The 25,562-nt window shown below is 34.4% G+C and overlaps 1 protein-coding gene across 4 annotated transcripts in view; it reads right to left on the reverse strand.

Moving 5' to 3' along the window:
* The window catches only part of NIPBL (NIPBL cohesin loading factor), a 187,377-nt gene that overhangs the window by 37,032 nt on the left and 124,783 nt on the right, over nt 1-25,562 (reverse strand). For all 4 annotated transcript variants that reach the window (XM_070411818.1, XM_070411820.1, XM_070411817.1 and 1 more), the window contains 16 exons: nt 24,205-24,291; nt 21,745-21,976; nt 20,822-20,973; nt 20,182-20,262; nt 19,610-19,710; nt 18,088-18,226; nt 15,562-15,644; nt 14,835-14,967; nt 13,610-13,753; nt 7,557-7,646; nt 5,306-5,520; nt 5,090-5,192; nt 4,307-4,405; nt 4,065-4,211; nt 1,771-1,905; nt 844-942 (listed from right to left, as the gene is read on the reverse strand). In XM_070411818.1, the coding sequence (XP_070267919.1) occupies nt 844-942; nt 1,771-1,905; nt 4,065-4,211; nt 4,307-4,405; nt 5,090-5,192; nt 5,306-5,520; nt 7,557-7,646; nt 13,610-13,753; nt 14,835-14,967; nt 15,562-15,644; nt 18,088-18,226; nt 19,610-19,710; nt 20,182-20,262; nt 20,822-20,973; nt 21,745-21,976; nt 24,205-24,291 (2,040 nt within the window). The remainder of the gene's footprint in view (nt 1-843; nt 943-1,770; nt 1,906-4,064; nt 4,212-4,306; nt 4,406-5,089; nt 5,193-5,305; nt 5,521-7,556; nt 7,647-13,609; nt 13,754-14,834; nt 14,968-15,561; nt 15,645-18,087; nt 18,227-19,609; nt 19,711-20,181; nt 20,263-20,821; nt 20,974-21,744; nt 21,977-24,204; nt 24,292-25,562) is intronic.

Raw genomic sequence — 25,562 nt, forward strand, 5'->3', positions numbered from 1 at the left:
TGGGGGTCGAACGACCCTTTCACAGGGGTCGCCTAAGACCATCGGAAAATACATATATAATTATATATTGTTTTTGTGATTAATCACTATGCTTTAATTATGTTCAGTTTGTAACAATGAAATTGGGGGTCACCACAACATGAGGGTCGCGGCATTAGGAAGGTTGAGAACCACTGGTCTAAAGCAATAAAAATGGAAATGTTTGCTTCATATTTTCCTGCTAGTTAGCAGATTTAAAGACATCCGTGAAACAGATAATCATGTAATTGGTAATATAAAATTTCTTATGTTCAAAATATGACAAGTATTGTGGGTCAAAAAATCTATAGTTTCACAGTTAAACATAATAAAACTAATCTTAATTCATGTATTCTGAAAAAGGTAGTAATTATTATCTCATTTTAGGTTGTATCCTTGGGCTATTATTGTTATCTATTCATCATTCATTTCTTTCTTTCTCAGTTTTCAATGATTGGAGGAATTTGAAGAATTTTAGAATTCACGCTTTAAGTCAATGAATGTCAAAATATGGAGCTATGTAGGAACACCAACCTCATCTTAATTGCATCCCTCAAGTATCTCCAGAAATCCTATATAATAAAGAGCTAATATGTTAATTAGACCAAAAAGCAGAACAACTGTCCAGACGACCCTCCTGATGAAGCCGGGGCTGTGAGGGCTGGCTGGGGCTGAGACTAGGCCTCTAGTATAAAATAAGGGACGTAGTACTAAGTGTCGAGGTTAACCAAATATCTCAATATTGTCCCTCCTTTTGTAAAATGGGGCAGATCTCAACTAGTTTTGCACCTATAGGGACCATCGCCTTGTTGCTGTCTTTCTTACCACATCAGTGATGTTTAAAATTTTCCTTGTCATTGCTTCCTTGTCATTGTGTGGAGTTGGAGTAAACCAGAGTTTTTGGAATGTTTCATTTACTAATTTCTAGAAGAAAGAAAATGTTCAAATTAACTAATTTAAACAAAGATGGCAAAGTTCACAACCCCAAATTCTTATTAAAGCCTAGTAGAAAGCTATAAATAACTAATTAAAATACAAGTTACTGGGAATTCTTGGTATGAATTTCTCAGTTTTTAAAAAAATCACCAATTTCTCACCAAATATTTGGTAAATATTTTAAATGGGTGACAATATGCCTTGCCTAGAATTTTTGCATAGTATACACTCAAATGTTTTAAACAACAACAAAAAATACTTTTACTACTTTTGGGGGAGAATTTATTTTAAAAAAAACCCAAATATTGGAATAATCACATATATGTAAATTCACTAATAAACTCAGGATAAAATTTTCAACAAACTATTTACTAACTTAGAAAACCAAGCATATGTCATGCAAAAAAATCAAAGTTACTTTAATTTGATAATAACTTCCTATATATATACTGCAATCTCTATGACATTAGATATTATAATTGCTAAATTTGAGAAAGATTACTTTTATTAATTAATACAAGATCTAGAAATAAGTATGTATTAAAGTAAGTCTTTTCTTGAATTTACAACCTAAAAATACTGACTTGTAAAGTTTTATATATATGGATGGGCAAAAGTAGGTTTACAGTTGTGAGTATGCGAAAGTTTATTCTTATATTATTATTTATTAATTATTGCATTATTTTCCATACAAACTGTAAACCTGCTTTTGCCCACCTCTTATATTTATATCAACAAAAATCTAGATATAAGCATTTAAATTATTTAAAAACATTTATGAAAAATGATATTTAAGTAGTCAATGTTTTATCTTACCTTAATGCCCTCTTCATCATTAACTCTGCGAATCATTTTTACACACATTTCTGTAATTTTTGGAAATGTTGGTTGTTCAATACAGATGTCTCTTAGGATCTTTATTACTCTTTTCCTGACACTGATACCAGTATCCTAAGAACAGAAAGGTATTTTTAAATGTAAAAAAAAAAAATCGATATTCCTAGATGTATAAAATCTGATAAAATAAAATCCTATATAATAAACCCTAATATGCAAACTGACCGAATGGTGGAACAACCAGTTGCCATGATGCACACTGACCATCATGGGGCAGATGCTCAATGCAGGAGCTGCCCCCTGGTGGTCAATGTGCTCTGCTCAGCTAGAAGCTGGGCTCACGGCTGGTGAGTGCAGCGGAGGTGGAGGGAGCCTCTCCCGCCTCTGCTGCAGGCAGGCAGTAAGGAGCCAGGGGTCCCGGACTGCGAGGTAGTGTCTGACTGCTGGCTTCAGGGATCAGGCCTAAGCCGGCAGTCAGACATCTCACGAGGGGTCCCAGACTGCGAGAGGTTGCAGGCCGGGCTGAAGGACCCCTCCAGTGCACAGGATTTCGTGTACCGGGCCTCTAGTTAGAAAATAAATTTTAACAAGCAGAATAGTTACTATGTAGTAACATGATAAATATGGTCTACATATTTCTTCTTTATGTGCCATCTTACTGATGTTACTATAAACATGGGTTATTTTATATTGTCATTATTTTAAGATATATCTAATCCATGGAAAAATATTAAATAGTTAGCACTGAATACAATACTAGAGTAAAAGTTTGCCAAAATTAAATGAGATAGTTAACATGAAGCTTTCAGAATATTGCCTGGCACTTAAACAGCATATGAAACACTTTTAGCAAAAATGTCTAACGTAAGTCTAATCAAACCATTGCCACTATCTTATGGTTTATAGGAAATACAAAAAAACAAAAAAACAAATTAAACAAAACAATGAAGAATATGAAGACTGACCTGGTCTGACAAGGAGAAGTGTTTAAAAGAGTTAGAAAATACCCTAAATTTTAAAACATGACCAGCAAATGCAATGATCTTTCATTAGATTGTTTAAAAAAAATTTTTTCCATTCAGTATTTGGGATAACTGAAGAATTTGAATATGAACTGGTTATCAGATGATATTTTGTTTGGGTGCAAATTTTTTTGAGAATTAAGCTCAAATATCTATGGTAGAAGTAGTAATATGTTTTAATTTAAACTAATTTAGCAAAGAATATAGATGACATGGTGGTGGATACATGGGTGGTCAATGTACTATTTTTCTTTAATGTTACAAATTTTCATAATTAAAGAGTTTTAAAAATAAATAAAAAGCATAGAACACTTAGTGTGTAAAATTATTTCCATTATGCAGTTTAGCAATTGTGAAAATATTTAGAATATATTCCTAGGGCAGATACTGTCAGAGTTCATTAGTTTGGAAATCCTATAGGTTTCGCCCTTCACTCTTGAAAACACTAAGGCACTAAAATTCTTCCATTCTTAAATACTTTGTTTCAATCAAGATTGTATGAAAGTGGAAGCTGAAATTATCTATAACTCTCAATCAAACAATATTCTGATATTAGACTAAAGGTGGTAAACTGTCATTTTATGTGCCTAGTGCATCTCAGTCGAGTTATAGAAGAAGTCAATATGCCTGCAGTGCGTGGTATGTAGATTCCGCAGGTATCTAGTAATTCCAATGGTTCCTCTTATATTCCAGGAAAATGCTCGAGGACCAGAGAAATCCATGACATATAAGAAAATTATGTATCTTAGAACAGTATTTAAGTTTGTTCTTAAGACACAAATGACTTTCTGGTTTAACTTGCGTGTCATAATTCAGCTTTAAGAAAACATCATGCAGACACACATAAATAATTAAAAAATACTGTCAGATATCAAAGTTCTGTACTTAATTCTCATTGAAATAATTCTTCCTGTTTATATGTACACTGATATATATAATTACTCCAGATTCCTAACCAAAATATTTAACTATGCCATGTAGTTCCTATCATTTACTCATAATAAACTGACATAATCAAAGGGCAATAGTAACTGAAAAAAGGAATCCAATTTTGACCAATGATTTTCTAGAGTATTGAGCAGATTTCCTGGAATACATCCTTCTTTAGAAAGCTGCTACAGTCCACAGATTGGGCAATATAAATATGTAATTGGTATTTACTTTTCTAACTTAACATTAAAAATAATGTGACAGTACTAGGAAAACCAAATTATATTCATGAATCATAATAAAAATAACAAAACAACAAACCAATATTCTTTCAATCAGCATATCATAATACTGCTCAGCAAGCTGAGGTCGACAAAGGACAAATCGACCTAGTAATTCTACTGCTGCTTCCCGGACACTAGTGGAGTTATCCATCAATCGCCCATGAACCCCACGCTGCATATCAAGCTAAAGAAAAACAAAGAAAATATAATTTACACTTAAAGCTAATATTTTAATTTGAATAGAAAGTTCAGATAAGAATCATGTGCGCTCCTCTTTACCCTTGCTAGGATACTGGGGTCTACAGCAACAACCTCAGATAAACACTTCATGGCTTTTGTTCGAACGGCAATTGCATTTTCCCCAAGAACTCGAAGGATCTGCCAAGCAAACAATGACATTTTCATAAATTTTACAACATTTAACATTTCAACAAAATATAGCATGCAAACAAAAGATTAAAAATATCATATTTTTCTCGAATCTATATAATAAAAGCCTAAGCAATCATTACAGTGGAATGACCAGAACAACCAGTTGCTATGATGCATACTGACCACCAAGGGCAGACGCTCAATGCAGGAGCTGCCCCCTGGTGGTCAGTGCATTCCCACAGGGGGACTGGCTGCTGAGCCAGAAGCCTAGCTCATGGCTGGCGAATGCAGTGGCAGTGGCGAGCTTCTCCCGCCTCTGCCGCAGTGCTAAGGAGCAGCGAGCCAAGTGGTAAGGAATGAGGGTTCTCAGATTGCGAGAGGGATGTCCACCTGCCGGCTTAGACCCAATCCCTGGGGGCCTAAGCCAGCAGGTGGACATCCCCCGAGGGGTCCCAGACTGTGAAAGGGTGCAGGCCGGGCTGAGGGACACCTCACCTCCAGTGCATGAATTTCGTGCACTGGGCCTCTAGTTTTTATATAAGTGAGTAAAAATCTATTGTCAACATAGAAACAAATGCTACTTTCATAATCTTCATCTATTCCCAATAATGAAGAGATATCATATACTACTCCCACAAATAGCCAGAATTAGATAAATACCATTGTATAAGGAATTTTGGTCCAGTTTACCTGTGTCAAATAAATATCAAAGCTCTGGGCAAACGGCCTCATAGAGGCCAAGTATCGAACAATCAAACAAGCATCATCATAGTCCACAGTATCAGAGTTCATCCTGCAATAAAAAGTTATTAAATTTTAATTTTATTTAATTTCTTATAAAATAAGTAAATAGATTTCAAAGAGAAATAAATAAGAAAGTAAAGATGTGTTTGCTCTAGATCTTACTTTAATGTGCTGAACTGAGAAGGTGTGGTTTTGATAATGCTTCTAAGAAACTTTTTCCGGTTTTCAGCTCGATGCATAATTTGACCAGTTGTCTCAACTTCCTTTGCGTGATGTGTACCTTCAGATGATTCCTCATCTTTTTGTGATTTCATTGCTTTTTCTGTTTCCAAAGTTGTGTCACGGAACCACTGGGCTATATAGAATTTACGAGAAAACTGAAAAGAAATGAGATGTGAGTTTGATGACACTGGTACACAATTAGGAATACAAATATTAAGATTTATTTTAAAACAATTTCCATCAGATTAAACCATATTTTAAGAAAAAAGTTGTAACGTTTAGAATATCTAAATGACAGAAAAATTATTTCACTTAGTCCCATTATAATGATGTGATAAGATAATTCGATAAACACAACTGTATTAAATACCACTATCGACTACTTTACCTAAGGACAGTATCACATGAGTCAGTAAAATTAGAAGGATAATGGGTCAACTAAAAAAAGTTTAGAGCAAATAGATAAAATGCTGATAGCAGAAGATTAGTTATTTTCAAAATCTCAACTTTAAGAAATAAACAGCCAATTAATATTTAAATATTTTAATACTGAGTTATATCTCTAATCTGTTCATTTCAATGATTGAAAACCTTCAGTAGTTGGCTAAATAACTTAGTTAATGCCAATCTCTTTAGATTGCATTTCCCATCAGTTAAAAAAAATAAAAGCATCCCAAATTATGCATATTGTATCCTAATAAATTTTATAATAGGAACTATTATACTATTTTTGATACTTAATATAACATACACAAAAATAGGAACCATTATACTAATATTTTTGAAACTTAATATAACACATACAAAAACAGAATTAAGGATTATATTAAAAGTAAATATACATATACAATTCTAACAGTTTATTTTTACATGCTAACAGTTTCTTTTTATATGCCATGCCCGCTGTGAGGACCAATGATCTAGCCTAGTCTTAAAGATAACCTATGAAAGGATTTCCAAATACTTCCCATGTCACACAATTTTAGTACAGTAAAACCTCGACATAATGGACTAATTCGGGTGAAGGTATGTCTGTTAAAGCCAAAAGTCCATTATATAATAAAGTAGGTTTTCTGAATGCGTATGTTAAAAATTGACAAATTAGTTTACCTGTTTTTCTTATGTTGACACTTTTTATGTAATTTAAATTAAGTCTGAAAAGTTTAATTTCACAGAAAAGTTTTCTATATGTATTACTGTAATTTTATTTTTTAAAATGTATTTTGAATTATTTTGATGGGCTTTTTTTTTTTGTAAGTGTATTTTTATTGATTTCAGAGAGGAAGGGAGAGGGAGAGAGAGATAGAAACATCAATGATGAGAGAGAATCATTGATTGGCTGCCTCCTCCATGCCCCTACTGGGAATCGAGCCTACAAATCCAGGCATGTGCTGTTGACCGGAATCGAACCCGGGACTCTTCAGTCCACAGGCCCAACGCTCTACCCACTGAACCAAATCAGCTAGGGCTGTATTACTGTAATTTTAAATTTATATGGAATAGGTCTAGTAAATGCATATGAGCAAACAATTGCACACAGCTGAGGTGTGGCTTAGTGCACCCGATAATATTGGACAGTACGCATTAAAACTGCTGCAGAAAGTCATGCCACAAGGCAACAATGGAACCAATTACCATGCACAATATGGATGATCATGTGCTAATCATTTGCCAAACATTGTTTATGAGCAGTGACTCTTGGATTTAAATATGTAACTATAGTTGTAGATATATAATATTTATTTGTCGCTGAAATTACTACAGTGTTTCCTTTCAACATATGGCCTATTCGCTAAAATTTATTAAAAATAAGTGAATTAATAACCCTTTAATCATAAGCAAATATTGGTTAAAAGTATTTTAAAATTAACAGGGTGTTAACTTTCACATATGACGTATGGACAGGAAATTTTGTCCATTAAATCTGAAGTTTGTTAAATCGAGGTTTGCAAAATCAAGGGCTTACTGTAAATTATAATATCTGCACCAGAATTCCATATAAGACAAGTCAATCCATAACAATTCTTTCCGGTTTAGATTATCAACTATCCTTTTGTTTCAAAAATCAACATTCCAGACAATTTTCCCTTTCATGATATTTCCCAATTTTCTTTCAGACCCAATTTGAATAAGCATTGTGCTATTTCAAAAAAAAAAAAAAAAAAAAAAAAAAAAGTTGAAAGAATCCTACCACCAGTGAAGGATCAGTCTCAGTGTTTTCCTCCAAGTAATCAAGTAATGCTTTTTGCAATTGCTGGATTTCATCTTCTCCTCCTGAAACCTATAAAATAAGCCGAATAAGAATGTACTTTAATAAATTCCATAGTTGCAAACACAGAGGAAAAAATAACAAATAATAAAAAGGAAAATATAAGTATAGCAAACAAAAGGAAGAAACAGAAGAATACAATTTTTGAAAAATGTATTGATAGCTGAAGTTGGCCTTTATTTCTATGAACTTCATGTCATCTTTCTTTGAGGAGCAGCCTCGTAGCTGACATAGCAATGATCAGAACAATGTGTTAAATCCTCAGAGGCAGAAAGGTCCTAGCATCGGTTTTTCTGTTCGGAAAAATAAAAAACTCCAAATTTTTAATCTAGTGTAGGAAACTATTATTATCTGTATTATTATGTGTTATATGTTTCTTTGGGATGTTATTTTTAAAAAGAACATTCTGGAAGGGAAATATTTTTATTTGTAATTAATATAAAAATAGTACTTTACGTAGGGTATCTATAATAATAAAAGCATAATATGCTAATTAGACTGGACAGCCAAACAACCTTCTGGACATCATTCTGGACATCCTTCCGGACGAAGCCACGGCAGTGAGGGCCAAAGCAGAGGTGGTTAGGGGTGATCAGGCAGGTAGGCAGGCAAGCAGTTAGGGGCGATCAGGCAAGCAGGCAGAGGGGTTAGGGGCAATGAGGCAGGCAGGCAGAGGGTTGGGGCGATCAGGCAGGCAGGCGAGTGGTTAGGAGCCAGGGGTCCTGGATTGCGAGAGGGTGCAGGCCGAACTGAGGGACACCCCCTGGCCTCATGCATGAATTTCATGCACCAGTTCTCTAGCTAAATATAGAGTAGGTGAAGTGTTCATTTGATACAGGAGCAAAAGGTAATGAATCTTTAGGTTCTGTCAAAAATAATACAGAGGAGGAGAACCAAGATGGCGGCATAAGGTATAAACCTGTGTGTGCTGCCCCCCACAACAACATTGAAACTACAAGACAAAACAACTATCATCCAGAACCACGGGAAAGCTGGCCGAGTGGAAGTTCTACAACTACAAGGAAAGAAAGAAGTGCATTGAGACCGGGTAGGAGGTGCAGAGGCACCAAGAACAGAGGTACAAAGGCACGGGTGAGGCAGGCTACACCTGGATGCGTGGTTTTTTTCAACTGGAAGGAGATACAAGCTCTCGAATGCACTGAGCTCTTTTAAGGTGAGATTCTGGGGTCCCAGACTCCTACGGGGAGAAACTGGACTGTCTTGCAGCGGGGTCAGAAAGCGAGGGTGGCTTTCTCGCAGTGCTGCCTGCAGGGATCATTGTTGCTGTGGGGGCACGGGACTCGGGGATGCAGAGACGCTGAGTTGCGGAGACGCAAGGAGTTGCGGAGACGCTGATGACAGCCATTGCTGTTTGCTCCGCCCTGGTGATTCTCTGAGAACCCGCCCCACTCAAATTATATCCCCTCCCAAGCTGTGCGCAGCAGCGCAAAGGAATCACCTTGGCTTTTGCAGCCTAATCTAACTGCAGCTGGGTCAGAGAGCTACAAAACTTCCAAAACCCAAACAAAGAGGAGAAATCTGCTGATATCGCTGTAGGTCCTGCTGGGTGGACTCACACAGTGGTTGACTTGGAGATCCAGGAGCCAGGGTACCCCTGGTCAGATACCAGATTTCAACTCCTCATATCCCTAAGGGACACACTCAAGAAGCAGACTCAGTGAGCACCAAAGCCCCACTGAAGCAAGTCCTGCCCCATAAGGGTGTCTCCAGCACAGCAGTTCTTCTACTATAGACACAGTGGGTCTTTGTAGTTAGCCAAAAATGCAGAGACAAAGAAACATGTCACAAATGAAAGAAATAGAGGCAAGCAAACTAATGGAGGACACAGAGTTCAAAACCACTGTTATAAGGTTACTCAAGAATCTTCTACGAACCTCCGAGGAACTTAGTGAGACCTTCAAGGATCTTAATGAGAATGCCAAAAAAAATTGGAAAAGGACCAGTCAGAAATTAAGCATACACTGACTGAAATTAAAAATAATATGCAGAGATCCAACAGCAGACTAGAGGATCCCAAGAATCAAGTCAAAGATTTGAAATGCGAAGAAGCAAAAAACACCCATCTGGAAAAGCAAAACGAAAAAAGAATTCAAAAATATGAAGATAGTGTAAGGAGCCTCTGGGACAACGTCAAACGTACCAACATCCGAATTATCGGGGTGCCAGAAGAAGAGAGAGAGCAAGATACTGAAAGCCTATTAGAAGAAATAATGACAGAAAACTTCCCCTACCTGATGAAAGAAGTAGACTTCCAAGTCCAGGAAGCGAAGAGAACCCCAAACAAGAGGAATCCAAAGAGGACCACACCAAGACACATCATAATTAAAATGCCAAGAGCAAAAGACAAAGAGAGAATCTTAAAAGCAGCAAGAGAAAAACAGTTAGTTACCTACAAGGGAGCACCCATAGGACTGTCAGCTGATTTCTCAACAGAAACCATGCAGCCCAGAAGGGAGTGGCAAGAAATATTCCAAGTGATGAATAGCAAGAACCTACAACCAAGATTACTCTACCCAGCAAAGCTATCATGTAGAATTGAAGGTCAGATAAAGAGCTTCACAGACAAGAAAAAGCTAAAGGAGTTCATCACCACCAAACCAGGATTATATGAAATGCTGAAGGATATTCTTCAAGAAGAGGAAGAAGAAGAAAAAGGTAAAGATAAAATTTATGAACAACAAAGTGACAACAAATAAATACCTATCAACAAGTGAACATAAAAATTAAGTCAGAATAAACTGGTGAATATAATAGAAGCAGGGGCATAGAAAGGGAGTGGACTGACAATTCTTGGGGGGAAGGGGGTGTGGGGGGTGTGGGAAGAGACTGGACAAAAATCTTACACCTATGGATGAGGACAGTGGCAGGGGGTAAGGGCATGGGGTGGGGTGGGAACTAGGTGGAGGGGAGCTACGGGGGGAAAAAGAGGAACATCTGTAATAATCTGAACAATAAAGATTTACTAATTTAAAAAAATAATACAGAGAATAAAGTAACTGTGAGTTGACATTCATGTCTATAGTTTATACTGTAGCTTTGTTACATGAAATGCCAAATGTATGGTTCATAATATATCTAAGTAGAAAACAAGGATTAGAATAAGCCATGTTCTAGGAGAGTGGTGAAATGAATAAATTCAGAAACTTGTCATAACACTGTAAACTAGTATACTGCAAACTTCCAAAAAACAATTTGGAAGTATGTTAAGAGCCATACAAATATTTACGAATGACTCCTGTTACCATCGTAACTAGCTAGTTTATTGATATTAACAATAGGAAGAGAGCAAAGGGGAGGCCAGGCTATATAGACTATAGAGCATATAAGTCATCAGGGCAGCTTCACCAGGAAGCTGCAACTTTATTCTCCCCAGGGAACCACCGGTCTATTTCCAGCAAATCACTAGGGGAAGAGTCCAGCAAAGGGGAAGATGGGCGCATGCTCAGTGAAGTCTGGCTGATGTACAGAAGGTGCTTGCCTGTTAGTCTAACCTGGGGAACAAGATAATTGGCTAGGAGGACAAAACCACAGAAAGCACGTGAAATCCTGAATACTTATTGGTTAAGTTCCTTATAACCCTGAGACAAAGAGTTCTCAATCTCTTGTTCCTCTTGCTTTGTTCCTGCTTCTGTTCTCGCTTGCTCTGTGACCCACACTAGACTGCCATGCAGCCACAGAAGCTGAGTGGCTATCCCACATGCAGTGGATTGCAGTTGGGAATACAAGCTAAGTGAGCCAGATGCTGGACTGGACTGTGCTTTAATATGGAGCAAAGACTCTGGGCAGTGGCTGTAATTCTAGCCCCACTGAAGACAAGGCTGGACTTTTTCCATGGTGGAACGGAAGGAGATGGGACCTTGTGGGGGGAACTCCCTTAATGTTACATCATCAATAAAACTTTCCAGAATATCTCATCCTCCCGTGGGGGCCTCAGGAAATTTTTATTTCTGTGGCACCCCAAGAGCTCCACTTCCACCAGCAACAGGTGGGGACAAAGAGAGCACCCCACCGATAACACTACCCTCTAGTGTTACAGTGTACTGTCTACATGGCCATATGTGACAAATAAAAGGTCTAGGTCCATGGTCAGCAAACTGAGGCTCACTAGTCACATGCGGCTCTTTGGCCCCTTGAGTGTGGCTCTTCCTAAGCCTTAGGAGTACTCTAATTAAGTTAATAACAATGTACCTACCTATATAGTTTAAGTTTAAAAAAATTTGGCTCTCAAAAGAAACTTCAATCGTTGTACTGTTGATATTTGGCTCTGTTGACTAATGAGTTTGCCGACCACTGGTAGGTCCACTCTAAGAAATAATGAAAGTCACCTAGTACCTAGATCTTGGTTTCTAAATTACCATTTCCCAATAAAAGGAGACAGCAGTACTTGGAGAAATGGCTGATTCTAGGGCTGGGAAGGAAAGTTAAAGATGAGCCTGAAACATCTCATTGTGCCACAAAGTATGAAAGTCCTCAAAGATAAAAGTATGTCAAAAAGACAAAAAAGTGAGCTTACAGGGTTTCTTACTGGTCAAATCTTAGACAACTTGAGCATTAAAATAATGACAGCAACAAATTATAACCCATTAAAAAAAAACAGGAATGGTCATTATTATATTAATGGTAATGTCTTGCTTTAGATAATTGTACTGTCGATAGGTGAGAGTTCTTGTCTGTAGAAAATATATATCAAGCAGTGATTCTCAAACTTCAGCACTGATTAGTATCAAAAGGAGAATATGTTAAACCACAGATGGCTGGGCCCTACCCCCAGAGTTTCTTATTCAGTAGGTCCAAGGAGAGTTCTGAGAATTTGCATTTTAACAGGTTCCTAGGTGATGTTAATGTTGGTGCTACTTGTTTAAGGAATTACACTTTGAAATCCAGTGGTAATGGGGGCTGAAATGGTTCAGGGGAAAAAAAATAGTATATACAGATACACATGAAAGTATATTTTGAAAAAGATTGATAAAGCAAATGTTGTTAGTTGTCAACAATTAAGGAAGTTGGGTAAAAAGTTTATGGAAGCTCTTTGTAATAATCTTATAATTCTTCTGTGAGTTTAAAATTATTTCAAAATACAAAGTATATTAAAAAATTTAGCCGAAACCGGTTTGGCTCCGTGGATAGAGCATCGGCCTGTGGACTGAAAGGTCCCGGGTTCGATTCCGGCCTGGGGCGTGTGCCTGGGTTGCGGGCGCATCCCCAGTGGGAGATGTGCAGGAGGCAGCTGATCGATGTTTCTCTCTCATCGATGTTTCTGGCTCTCTGTCTCTCTCTCCCTTCCTCTCTGTAAAAAATCAATAAAATATATTTTAAAAAAAATTTTAGAGGTATTTTTAATGGCCAACATGGATAAGGTAACAGACATTAAAAAAAAAAAAAGAGTAGAAAAAAATGTAAATAGCTGTATGTGGTAGAATTAGAGATCATTTACTTACCAATTTTCTTAAGTAACCTATACTATTATCATCTCATCCATACTTAAAAAAAGTAAATGTAGTAATAAAATACATTTCCCCCCCTAAAACATGAAAGCTCATATAATAAAATCAAAAGAAGTCTTCTTCACCTTTCCCCACTAAAGAAAGATACACAACATTCAAAGGTACAAAACAACTGGATTGGGTGTAAAAAACCATCACCTCAGTAAACTAAAGATTTAAATAAAACTTATGTTAAACCAGACAGAAAATAACAACATACATTCATAGCAATAATTTGTAAAAGGAAAGCAAACTAAGGATTTATGTAAATCATTTCAATGTTCCTGACAGACATCGTAAGTCACCCGACATTGTTAACTTTCTCTGGCAGGGATTTTTGAAAAGCCCACTTTTAGAAGTATTGATCTTATTTTGAATCTACAAAAGGAAATGCAACACTGACATAAGAATATGTAAAGAAAGTAGTTAACTATTATTTATGCCCATAATTTTAACCCTTTATCTGAATACCTGTTTTAAAATTCTCTCTATAGATCCTTGATCCATTTTGCTTGTGACAGCATCTTTCCTCAATCGGGCAGCAACAGTTCCAAGGTAATCAAGAGACGCCACTCTTAAAGCCATCTCTGTTGACTTGTTGCTGAATTGATGAACCTATATATAAAAAGAAAAAGCAATTTTGATATAACTTAACCAGTTTATGAACAGTATATTTTTAATAGCAACTTATCATATAAATTTCAAATCCATGTTGTATTATCTGAAATATAAACTTTTTTATTGTGATAGTTTCCCATAAAGTGATTGCCTTTTGAGTTTCTGGAGTCTGAAAGTTTTTTTTTTGTAAAACCCTGCCAGTATGGTTCAGTGATTGAGCCTCAATATATCAACCAGGAGATCACTGCTGATTCCTAGTCAGGGCACATGCCCACATGCCTGAGATGTGGCCTCGATCCCCAGTAGGGGGCATGCAGGAGACAGTTGATCAGTGATTCTTTCTCATCATTATGTTTCTATCCTCTCCCTCTCCCTTCTTCTCTGAAATGAATAAAAATTTTTAAAAAATTATAGATTAAACCTCCCTAGGCACACCATCACTTTCTTTAAATGTAGGCTCAACTGCTTATTTGTTAAAAATGAAGTATTACTAAAATTTCTTAGGCTGGAATTCTGATGCCTATGAAACATTATCTTGGTTCCAGAATAGTATTCGTATATTTTCCAGTTCACAGAAAGTAAAGTCCCAACAGCTTTGTTATAATTTGTATTGCACAAGTCCAAATGTAGTTTCAAAATAAAAGCAAAAATCACAGTATTTCTTTGCATTTCCCTATTGAGTTACACAAGGACTAGAAAGTATCTTGTTTTTAGAATTACTCTTAAAAATGACAGTTTCATGTTAATCAGTTTCATGCTTTGAATTAACTACAATAACTTATGACTCAGTGTTGAGGTGCTTTAAACTAATGATATAAGAGTTCTAAACCAAAAAAAAAAAAAAAGTTTCTAAAGTACTGTTATCTTATGTAATGAAATGAAAACACCAAAAGTCACATTTCAGTTTTCTACAAGGTACTGACAATATTGTGTACAATTTTATGAACATGCAAAAATAGAGATGCAATGGTCATATTTCCTTACACATTTTTAAAGAATTCATCATCTGTGAATCAGAGTATATCCTCATTATGTTGTCTTCTAGTAATCTAATAATCTTTAAATTCTATACTCTTACCAACAGTCTCCCTAACAAACTAAGGAGTAGTTCAGCAGCTGGCCATTCAGGCTTATTGACTGTTGAAAGAAGATCTTGAACAAAATTTTCAAATAGTGGTCTGTAATCTTCTTCACCTTGCTTACTACCACATCTGTTCAAAGATAATGAAAAGACTGTGAATTTAGGAGACATGTCCACCAATATGACTGAAATTTTGTTAATTTTCTCTTTTTTATATCTAAAACAAGGTATTAGGACAGTACATGAAAACATGGTTTAAAATAACCCTATTTCTCAAACATCATTTCCCCCCCTACTATAGGAAATTCATTTACTGACTATATTAACATTACTTTCTGGCAAGTATAACACACTTAAAAAAATGACCACTGTTTTTCTCTCTATGAGTTTACCATAAATTTTTTTTTTTACCATAAATTTTTATGAAAGCAAAGTAACCCCTTTCCACAACTTTCCTATTTGATAGAATGCCCCAAAGTATACTGAAAAAAAAAATTACAAAATTTCAATCTAGTACTTTCACTTTTGGAACCCAACATATAAGCAAGTTCACAAAATTTTAGATTTTAATATTCCAAGTACCTCATTTTAAAGATCAGGAAATCAAGAGCTAGGGAGATATACAAAAGTTTATGGCAGAAAACTGGATTAATCTTTTACTTAAAATAAATAAACTATTCTCTATACTGGAAAAATAAAAATCAGATTATGTTACCATACTCACTTTTTAAGGAAGATGGAAAGGAAGTTTTGAGCTGTTCGCATGGCTGTTTCATAAGAGTTGGTAATGAGAACATCTTGGTCGACCTAGATTGAGAAAAATAAATTTATACAAATATAAGCAGCAAATAACAGTTAAGTTGCTAATGCCATGTTATTACTGAATATGTGTAATATATTAAAATACTAAAACACTTAACTATTCTTTTATATAAAAAGAGAAAAGCTACAATTAGCATTTCAAACATATTTCAATACTTTATAAAAACTAAATGAAAATACTGAGAGTTCATGTTAATTTATTAAAATATGTAAGAGTGACAAATGTGGTTAGCAAATACAATATTAATAATTGCATATGCCGAACCGGTTTGGCTCAGTGGATAGAGCGTCGGCCTGTGGACTCAAGGGTCCCAGGTTCGATTCCAGTCAAGGGCATGTACCTGGGTTGCGGGCACATCCCCACTGGGGGGCGTGCAGGAGGCAGCTGATCGATGTTTCTCTCTCATCGATGTTTCTAACTCTCTATCCCTCTCCCTTCTTCTCTATAAAAAAATCAATAAAATATATTTTTAAAAAATTGCATATCATGATCTAGGTCAGAACACAAAAGTGATTGAAAATACAAAAACATTACAAGCTCAAAGTTTATTAAACATGAATAATAATGCAAAAGAAAATTCAATTCCTTCATTAGAAGTTTAAAAGCTAGAATATAAATAGTCAATTCAAAGTTTTGGAAACCAAAGGTGAATCAATATTTGAAAAAACTCACTATTAGCCAGGACAATGCAAAATAAAACATGGTATAATTTCACACTGACCAGACTAAGTAAAATCAAAATGTAAGAATATAAACTAGAACACCACTTTGTTGAACAAATTGACAAGTTCCAGTAAAGCTGTATGTACACTAAGATTTAATATTCTTCTTCTAGTATATCTAGAGAAACTCTTGCTCTAAGTTTTGATATAGTTATATGATATGTTTAATCAAGTAAAAAAGAACCCAGTATTATTGTTTTATCTACTAAAACAATGTTGAGTGAAAAAATTAGTTGTAAATATGTCAGTATATTATTATTATTGTTATTATTATTATTATTATTTTTAAATATATTTTATTGATTTTTTACAGAGAGGAAGGGAGAGAGACAGAGAGCCAGAAACATCGATGAGAGAGAACATTGATCAGCTGCCTCCTGCACATCTCCTACTGGGGATGTGCCCGCAACCCAGGTACATGCCCTTGACCGGAATCGAACCTGGGACCCTTCAGTCCGCAGGCCGACGCTCTATCCACTGAGCCAAACCGGTCTCGGCTTGTTATTATTTGTTGATGTTGTTAATCTTCATCCGAGGATATTTTTCCATTGATTTTTAGGGACAGTGGAAGAGAGTGGGAAAGACAGAAACATTGATGTGAGAGAAATACATCGACTGGTTGCCTCCTGCACGTGCCCCGACCAGAGCCCAGGCCAGGGAGGAGCCTGCAACCAAGATACATGCCCTTGACTGGAATTGAATCTGGGACCCTTTGGTCCACAGGCCAATGCTCTATCCACTGAGCAAAACCAGTTAGGGCCATCAGTATATTATTTATTAAAATTAAAAAAAAAATGCTGTATCAAATTTATGCAGACCTATATATATAAAAGCTAAGCGATCAGAATGACCGGTTGCTATGACGCGCACTGCAGCTGGCCAACCGGCTGATCAGGGGCAGGGCTGGCTGGCCGGCCAACTTCCCCGCGGCTGGCCTTGCCCAGGTCAGCCCCGATTGGGGCGGGCCAGTCGGACCCCACCTGTGCACAAATTCATGCACCAGGCCTCTAGTAAATACATAAATGGAAGGAGTAAACACTGTTATGATACAGGTCACAGATGGTAAGGGAAGACTAGAGAGAGAATAATGGGATTAGGAAAGGACAAAGAAACAAGAGGGACCTAACTTTGCATTTTTCTCTTAATTAAAATTTTACACAAATATATCTGGATATAATGGAATAAAGATATAAAATTATCCCTGTTTCTTCTGAAGCAGTATTATAAAAACTTGGAAAAATTATAAGCATTGGTGTGTAAAAGTTATAAACCAAAAGCAAATCTTAACTAGTTATGATTTACTTAATAGTGAGGGCATGAACTCATTTTATTCGTGAAGTATTTATATTAAATTATGTTTTGCACTAATATAGATATTACGTATTATCATTATAACACTATTCAATATCTCACTTGAGTTTTACAACTTGGTATGATAGGCCCGCTTTGGTACTACCATTTCCATTTTATAGCTGAAGAAACAAACTCAGATTCAAATGATTTGTGTGTTTCATTACTGGCAGATATATCAGTCTACCAGAACTCAAGTCTCCTTAAACCTGATCTAGTGCTCTAGTAAAGATCCTAAAAAGCCTAGCCATGAAGCCCTAAATAAGAACTTTAGTTATATAAGATTGGCAGAGAATATATGTGCTTTTTTTTAAAAAAAAAATACAAAGTTATAACCTTATAAAAGATTTCTTACTTTTTTATTTGAGTCCTCTTCTGAATTAGAATCCTTCTCTGATGATGGTAAGTGTACTACACACTGAATTAATTGTAAAACCAGTGCTGTAACCATCTGAATATACATAGGCTCTCCATCCATATCACTACTGTTTAACCTTCAATGGAGAAGAAAATATTTAAATCATTCATACAGAGTATAAAGAGAATTTCATTTTTAATGTAATCTACCATCTGAAAGTTTCAGGATACTTTCTTTACCAATACTTCTAAGGCATTATCTTTAGTGCTTATAATAGCATCATGTCTAATTATTTTTAATAAATTAGAAAAATGCTAACTAAATCCCTATGCATACTTAATTAAAAGTCAAAGAAAAATGCAACATTTAATACAAATTTCCATACTCTGTGCTGCACATAAAAAGTTTATAATGAAAAATATAAAATATTTCTCAAAATGGTTTTTCAAATGAGGAAAGATTTCCAAATGCCCATGCATTCTGGTATTCATTATTAAAATCTGCTCCACAGTCAGCTCTTGATCATCTTATCTTATAGAATATTACAAAAACTCTAAATCTTTGGTTCTAAAGATATTATCAAAACATAGGAATTATTTTATATGCTGATAGCTTTTCTAGAGGTTTAATAGACAACAGATGTTTATCAATATACAATTAGTATAAAAAATTAAGATCAAAATTATTTTATAAAAGACTTCATTGAAAGCAATCTAATTTTATATACCAGATGAACACATTTAATTACTCAGGAATATTATAATGATAGTTATGATAATGATTAACTATGACAACAAAGACAAAATGCTGACTACAGCAATCGATAACATTCCTTAGTTACTCTGTGCTTAGTGATTTAAGAGCATTTAATCTTCATGTCTACTCTATATTGCTGTTAGAGCAATCTTTCAGCTCTCTTTTAAAAACAGTATTTAGTGGTTCCTACTATATAAAGTATCAAGTCCAAGTTCCTTGGTATGGCTAATAAAACCCGTGAACTGCCTCTGACTCTTTGGAGCCAATTTCCATTGCTATTCTCACAGACCAATGATTCTCCTGAACACCCCCCTCCACCCCGACCAGTGGTTCTTAACAAGGGATGACTTTGCTTCTCAGGGGACATTTGTCATTGTCTGGAGAAAATTTTGGTTCTCAATCATTGGAAGGAGGGGTTTTGCTCTTGGCATCTAGTAAGTAGAGTAGCGGTCAGGGATGCTGCTAAGCATGTTACAAAGACAGCCCCACACAACAAAGTATTATCTGGCCCAGAATGTCACTAGCACTGAAACTGAAAAATCCTGCCATATATCTTTACACTTGAGAATCATTGAACTTCTTTAAATTCCCCAAATGTGCACTGTTATTTCACATATCTAAGCTATTCTTCATGCTATTATCACAGAACTGCCTTTCTGATTTGATCATTAAAATAAAAAAATTAAGACAAAAATGATGAAGAATATGTAATGGCTACAATATAATGGAGTTCTTTATTACACTTGGTCTTTGCTATAATTACCTGAAGTTCCTTAAACTCCTTTTGCTGGTTGGTAATCTTGCAAGTGAAGTAAAAATTTCTTCCAAAATTAACTGCCTATGTTTTTCATATCTTGAGAATACCTGTTTAGTAATTATAAGATTCCAAATTAAGTTTGTTGTAATTACTTAAAGACAAAACAAAAATGCTACTGTAATGTGATAAAAAATATAATCTGACCCCAAAAAAGAAAGAAAAGAAAAAAAAAATCTGCCATTTAAATTGAAAATGTTGTCAATATTTTTAATAGCAATGACTGGGGTAACCTGCTTAATTTTCCTATCATTAATAACATTCTTACAGAAGTCAGAGTATGGAAAGTAAGATTCAAATAATTTTAAGCAATTCTGATTTTGTAATAAATATTACAGAATTACTAACAAAGATATTTTAAGTATTTAGAAGTGCTTAAAATCTAAGGCACACTAAAAAGTCCTTATGTTGAAATGAATCTATGGAAAATTTGAATCTGCATTAATTTTTGCAAGTTTGGATTAAATTATATCAACATTTTCCTGTGGGGCATAAACTAAAATAAAATTGATTATACTTACTGCAGTGACTAACTTAATGGCACACAATTGTAGTTCACTGACATTTTCCACAAAAAATGGTGTTATTCCCATTGATGATACCTGCACACACATAAAAAAAGAGTAATCAGTACACACCTTTAGTTGATTTCAGTAACATTCTACCTTACTAAATTCTAAAAACATTCACGAACTTACTGGAAAACACTGAGAGCGCATTTATTTTCCCCTCATCAATCAGCATCTAGTTCTTTCTCTGATCCCATTCATCCTCAAACACATTAGCACATACCTTCCTAACAGCTACCATTCCTCTAATCTCCACCTTTAGAATTGATGTCACAGAATAGAGAGAAACAAAAAGACATTGCCGCCATTCTGGATGAAAATATCCTCACATATTTGAAAGAAAATAATAACTTATCTTTCCAAGAACTTAGAGTTTAGAATTTATACTACATTTATTCACCTGTCTTCTGCACCAAATGTTTCTTCTAAAAATTTCTCTGGAATTTATTTCAATTTAAGATATACTCTGCATGAAAAACTAACACAGTGCTAGTATTATCATGAAGTGAGCAAGGTTATATTAAACTCAAGTAAACCCTCTAGTCTTACATAATTTGGTCTATAAATATAAAAATGCTTCAAAAAAACTTACCTGAAGAATTGTTGTGTCTGTAAGGAGTTGTATCTCCAGCAATTCTGATAAGCTGCTAACAATGTCACAAACTTTATTATAAAGCATTACTATTACTCTCTGCTTATGGGTAGAACACTTTGCCCGTTTTGCCTTTGAACTTAATAAGCCTCCTAAAAAAATTCAAAACAAGGAATATATAAACTTTTAATAATTTTTAATAAACAGCAATAAAACTGTTTTCTGAGTTAAGAGGACACACTTTCCCCCCTATATAAAAATATAACCTGGTTATTTATTGAGAGAGAAAAGTACTCTCTAGGTATTTATTTAGAAAGTAAACATTCTTTTAACAATACTGTATGGCACATTTCTGTGGCTATTAAATTCTTTTATCTAAAATATCACTTCACCTTTATTTCTATTTTTGTATTGTAAGATAGTAAGATTATATTTCCCTGTAAGTTAACTTGCAATTATTCAATAGGTAACCAAATGTAGATTATTCATGACCAAGTTTATCTTTTTCTCTTCAACTATATACATGTTAACTAGTTCATTGCTTATTTATAAAGGTTAGAAATAAAAGAAAGAATATATATCCTAAATCAATCCATTTTGTAGGTAACGAATATTCTGCGAAAAATTAAGAGGAAGTGATAAATGGAACCAGAAGCTAATATTATCTGGGATTTTCCCCTGACTAGTAGAAATTACTTTATTATACATAAATAGGTGCTAAAGAAATAATGGAACAAATAGTAGATTAACGAAAGGCTTTACATTCTAGTCAAATCAAAAGCAGTGTTTATTATAATCTATGTAATCTAATAATTTTATGCCATTTTAAGTCATCGCATTCTGACCCATCCACATGGTAAAATTATATAACAGGTAATTTTGATATTATACTAAAAACTATCAATATAAAAGGGCAAACTAACCTCCATGAGGATCTAATCTGTAAACAGGATCATACTGAGGATAAAGTGTATTCTGCAAATGAAATTTAGTGTACTGTATAACTCTTTCAATTACATCCTCAATATATACAGCTTTTGGCATATTAGGGGATGTCATAATGTTGATAGTTGTAAGACAGGCATCTGCTGATTTTGTAACTCTCTCCATAATCAGGTCTCTCCATAACCTTTCTTCTTCTTCAGTATCATTATTCTATAAAACAGCAGATTGTTATTGAAATAGAAATAAACACATTTATACCTTAAAATGTAAAAAAATAAATTATGATATATTTTATTTTAATGGGTGGAAAACATGGTAAGAGTTTTGATCTGCGTATATTCTTTAAAGGACCTTAGGAATGAAGTAAAAATCCTGATATTGCTTTGTTTCAACATAATATATACTGTTTCCTAATTTCACCACTAGATGACACTCCAATGACAAAGTTATAGTAATCTTCACCTGTGCACTTTATAAAGATTTTAGCTAAAGACTATAATTACATACATATAAATAAGTTTGTGTTTGGGGTGTCAACATTATGATAGTAAAAAAACTTTATAAATTCTGCTGCTGTGAGAACAAAGCAAAAATTAACAATAACAAAAGGTAGAGCCTTATTTAAAAGTTGTAAAATGTTACTGACTCAATCATTTCTAATATCTGTTTTTCAACAACGCTGTAATTTTGAAATTGAGATTAAAAACAATGAGTATGCATTTAACACAATTTATTTTCTAAAATGGATAATTCAACAACTGACTGAAGACCACATTTTAATTTACATATCAGCAGCTTCCATTACAATTGTGAAGGGGTGGCTTTTAATCTTATAAAGTAAAAACCCTCTACCATATCCTAAGTTATGAAATATCAATTTTATATTCAAGAAATACTTTTATATGCATGCTATTCAAAGTTTATACATTGGAAAAGTAACAAATAAAAGCATATTATATGTAAAGCAGAGAGGGGTTTTCTAATTATTAATGCCTAAAAATTTGATTACTTTTTTCTAACTCTTCAGCTTTCTTTCATTTTACTGCTTACATACCTACTTAAAAATAAGATAAAGTAACTTTTCTTTGACATTAAAATTGCTGTTTGGAAGAATCAGTTAAGCAGGTTCATCATTGAGACTAAGGTTTTCAGGAATGAAAATAATTTCATTAAGACTGAATCAGCTAGCTCTCCAGAACTCTAGATTCTTGATGATATTTATTATAACTTCTTGCTAAAGTATTTTAAATAAAACTTATAGACCAAAGTTGGAGTATACTGCCATTATAGGTTTCTCTAAACCTTTTGTTTCTATGATTCAAAAACTAATTTAGAGAGGGCATTGGAAAAATATGGATATATTTAATAAGCCATTGAAATACCACCTGAGAGTATAATCCTACATTTTTAATTTCATGTACATCAGATCCTGTGGCTTCTGAAAACATTAAGAACATTTCCTTCATGAGATAAAATCGAGTGCATGTATGATACATAGTATGTATTTACATCTAATAATGGAAATATGTATGTCAAAAGTGTTAAGAGTAGCTATTGATGGATGGGAATATGAACCTTCTGTACTTTTTGTCTTGGAAAAATTTTAAAATAAATATACTATTTTTAAAATCAGACTTTTAAAAATAAAGAATATTCATTAATTCAAAACCTTCCTTAATTCTAATTTTTTATATCAAACACCTATAAACATCACTATTTCTATTCATTAATGAAAGAGACATCAAGATCAATTTGAGTGCACATATGATTTTGAGTATCTGCTACAATGCCAGGAAAGCAGATCTCAGGCAATGGACTTGCACTCATAAATCATTATACCATGCTGCTACTGCTTTTGAGATAAACATCCTAAATGTAATAACAGTTCCAGTTAACATTTATTGAGAATTTACAATGTACCAGACACTGTTGAGCACTTTACATGAATTGACTTATTTAATCCTTCCAACAACCATTTGAGCTAGGTATAAATATGGCATATAAGAATTGATGTTTTAGGATACATTAAAAAATCAGCATAAGATTTCTAACTATTTTTTCCAAAGAAGGTCAAGAAAAAGAAGTACTACCTACAACCATTTCATAAATGGAAGGACGTTTTAAACACAGTCATACACTTACACAAGAAAGAGCATAACGGAAGATTAAAGAACAGTCCTTTAAATTAAATGAATTTACACCTGTCATTATTATTCTTATTTTATGTCAAAGCTGTGAGTTGACAATATGTAAAAAAGAACTTGGAATTGCTAAAAGTGCAACTCTTACAGCCATGTTAATGAATGTGACTAGTAAATGGTGGTAACAAGCTCAAATTAATGAAATTTGGAATTTTTCCTATAAATCAATGTTCCTATGGAAAAAATTAATCTTAACAATCGTAAGAGTAAAATTAACAATATGGCTCTTAAACTTACATGATTTAACAAAGTGGAAAGCTTTGACCCATCTTGAATATTCTTCTCCAAGATATTTAGGACTTTCACAGTTTTTTCAGTGGAAAGCTAAAATCGCAACATAAACTTTTATCCATCACTGATAAAGTTATAAATTATTCAAAAAATATTCTATACAATTATCCCATTTAGACTATGGAGTATATAACATTACCGCCCTCTTGAAGAACAGAAAAGAAAACTTTCCAACTTAGATCCTCTACTCGTCTGAATTATGTAGAGAATTACTTGTTTTTGAAAGACAGAAGAGCAAGTACAGAATGGGCACATATAACTCAACTCTTACTATATAGCTAGTCAAGACTAAGTTTGCTCTGATGCTGGGCCCTCTGCTTTTGTGCCAGTGACACTGAACATGCATGTGAAAAACACATAAGATTTCTGATTATAACATGGCTTCCATACTATAATGTTATTCAGATTTCTTAAAATCCAAGATAACATTTTCAATAACAGAAACATAAAATTGTAAATAAGTTACAAATGTAAAATAACATTGCTTTATTTAGTAAAAATCTTTATTATTTTTACTATATCCTATTTCATTTGTTACAAAGATTCTATTTAAAAAAAAATTAGTAGTCAATTTAGAGATTCTGCCAGGAAGCAACTGTTATTTATATTCTTTTGATTGAAAAGGTCTCTTAGCCTCCTAGCATGCAGCTAGAACTCTCAACCAAATCATTCAGAAGAGTCGAAAGGGAGGATCAATAGAGTAACTGACTCAGGTATATTTTCATTATTCATTCTGGAGTATTGCTTTAGATATTTTCACAACAGATTCAACTACTGAGACTTTTGGTAAACCTTTGATGTTTTGAAAATACTCAGCAAATTCACCTTTGAAATAGAATATTAGCTACATGTACTAGTAATTGTGGAATTTATGAATTAAAACCTAAGATTGGCATTGGCACTTTAGAAAACTATGCCATATTCCTATGTACAAAATAAATCAATATATCCTCACTGCACACAGCAATATCAATGTAAATAGCACATTAATTCCTAGTTAGCTATGGGATCTCTATTTTATTTTGTTAATCCTCACTCGAGGATATCTTTCCATTGATTCTTAGAGAAAGTGGAAGGGAGGGGGAGAGATAAGAGAGAGAAACATCAATGTGAGAGAGACCCAACAATTGGTTGCCTTTTGTACACACCTCAACTGGGGCTGAAGATTGAGCCTGCAACCCAGGTATGTGCCTCTGACCAGAATCGAACCCAGGACCCTTCTGCAGTCTGTGGGCAGATGCTCTATCCACAAAGCTAAATCAGCTAGAGCTTGTCTCTCTCTTTAAAAATCAAACTCATGGAAA

This window comes from Myotis yumanensis, unplaced genomic scaffold (genome assembly GCF_028538775.1).
Source record: "Myotis yumanensis isolate MYYU_CA2020_CCGP unplaced genomic scaffold, mMyoYum1.0.hap1 SCAF_4, whole genome shotgun sequence".
Taxonomy (NCBI): domain Eukaryota; kingdom Metazoa; phylum Chordata; class Mammalia; order Chiroptera; family Vespertilionidae; genus Myotis; species Myotis yumanensis.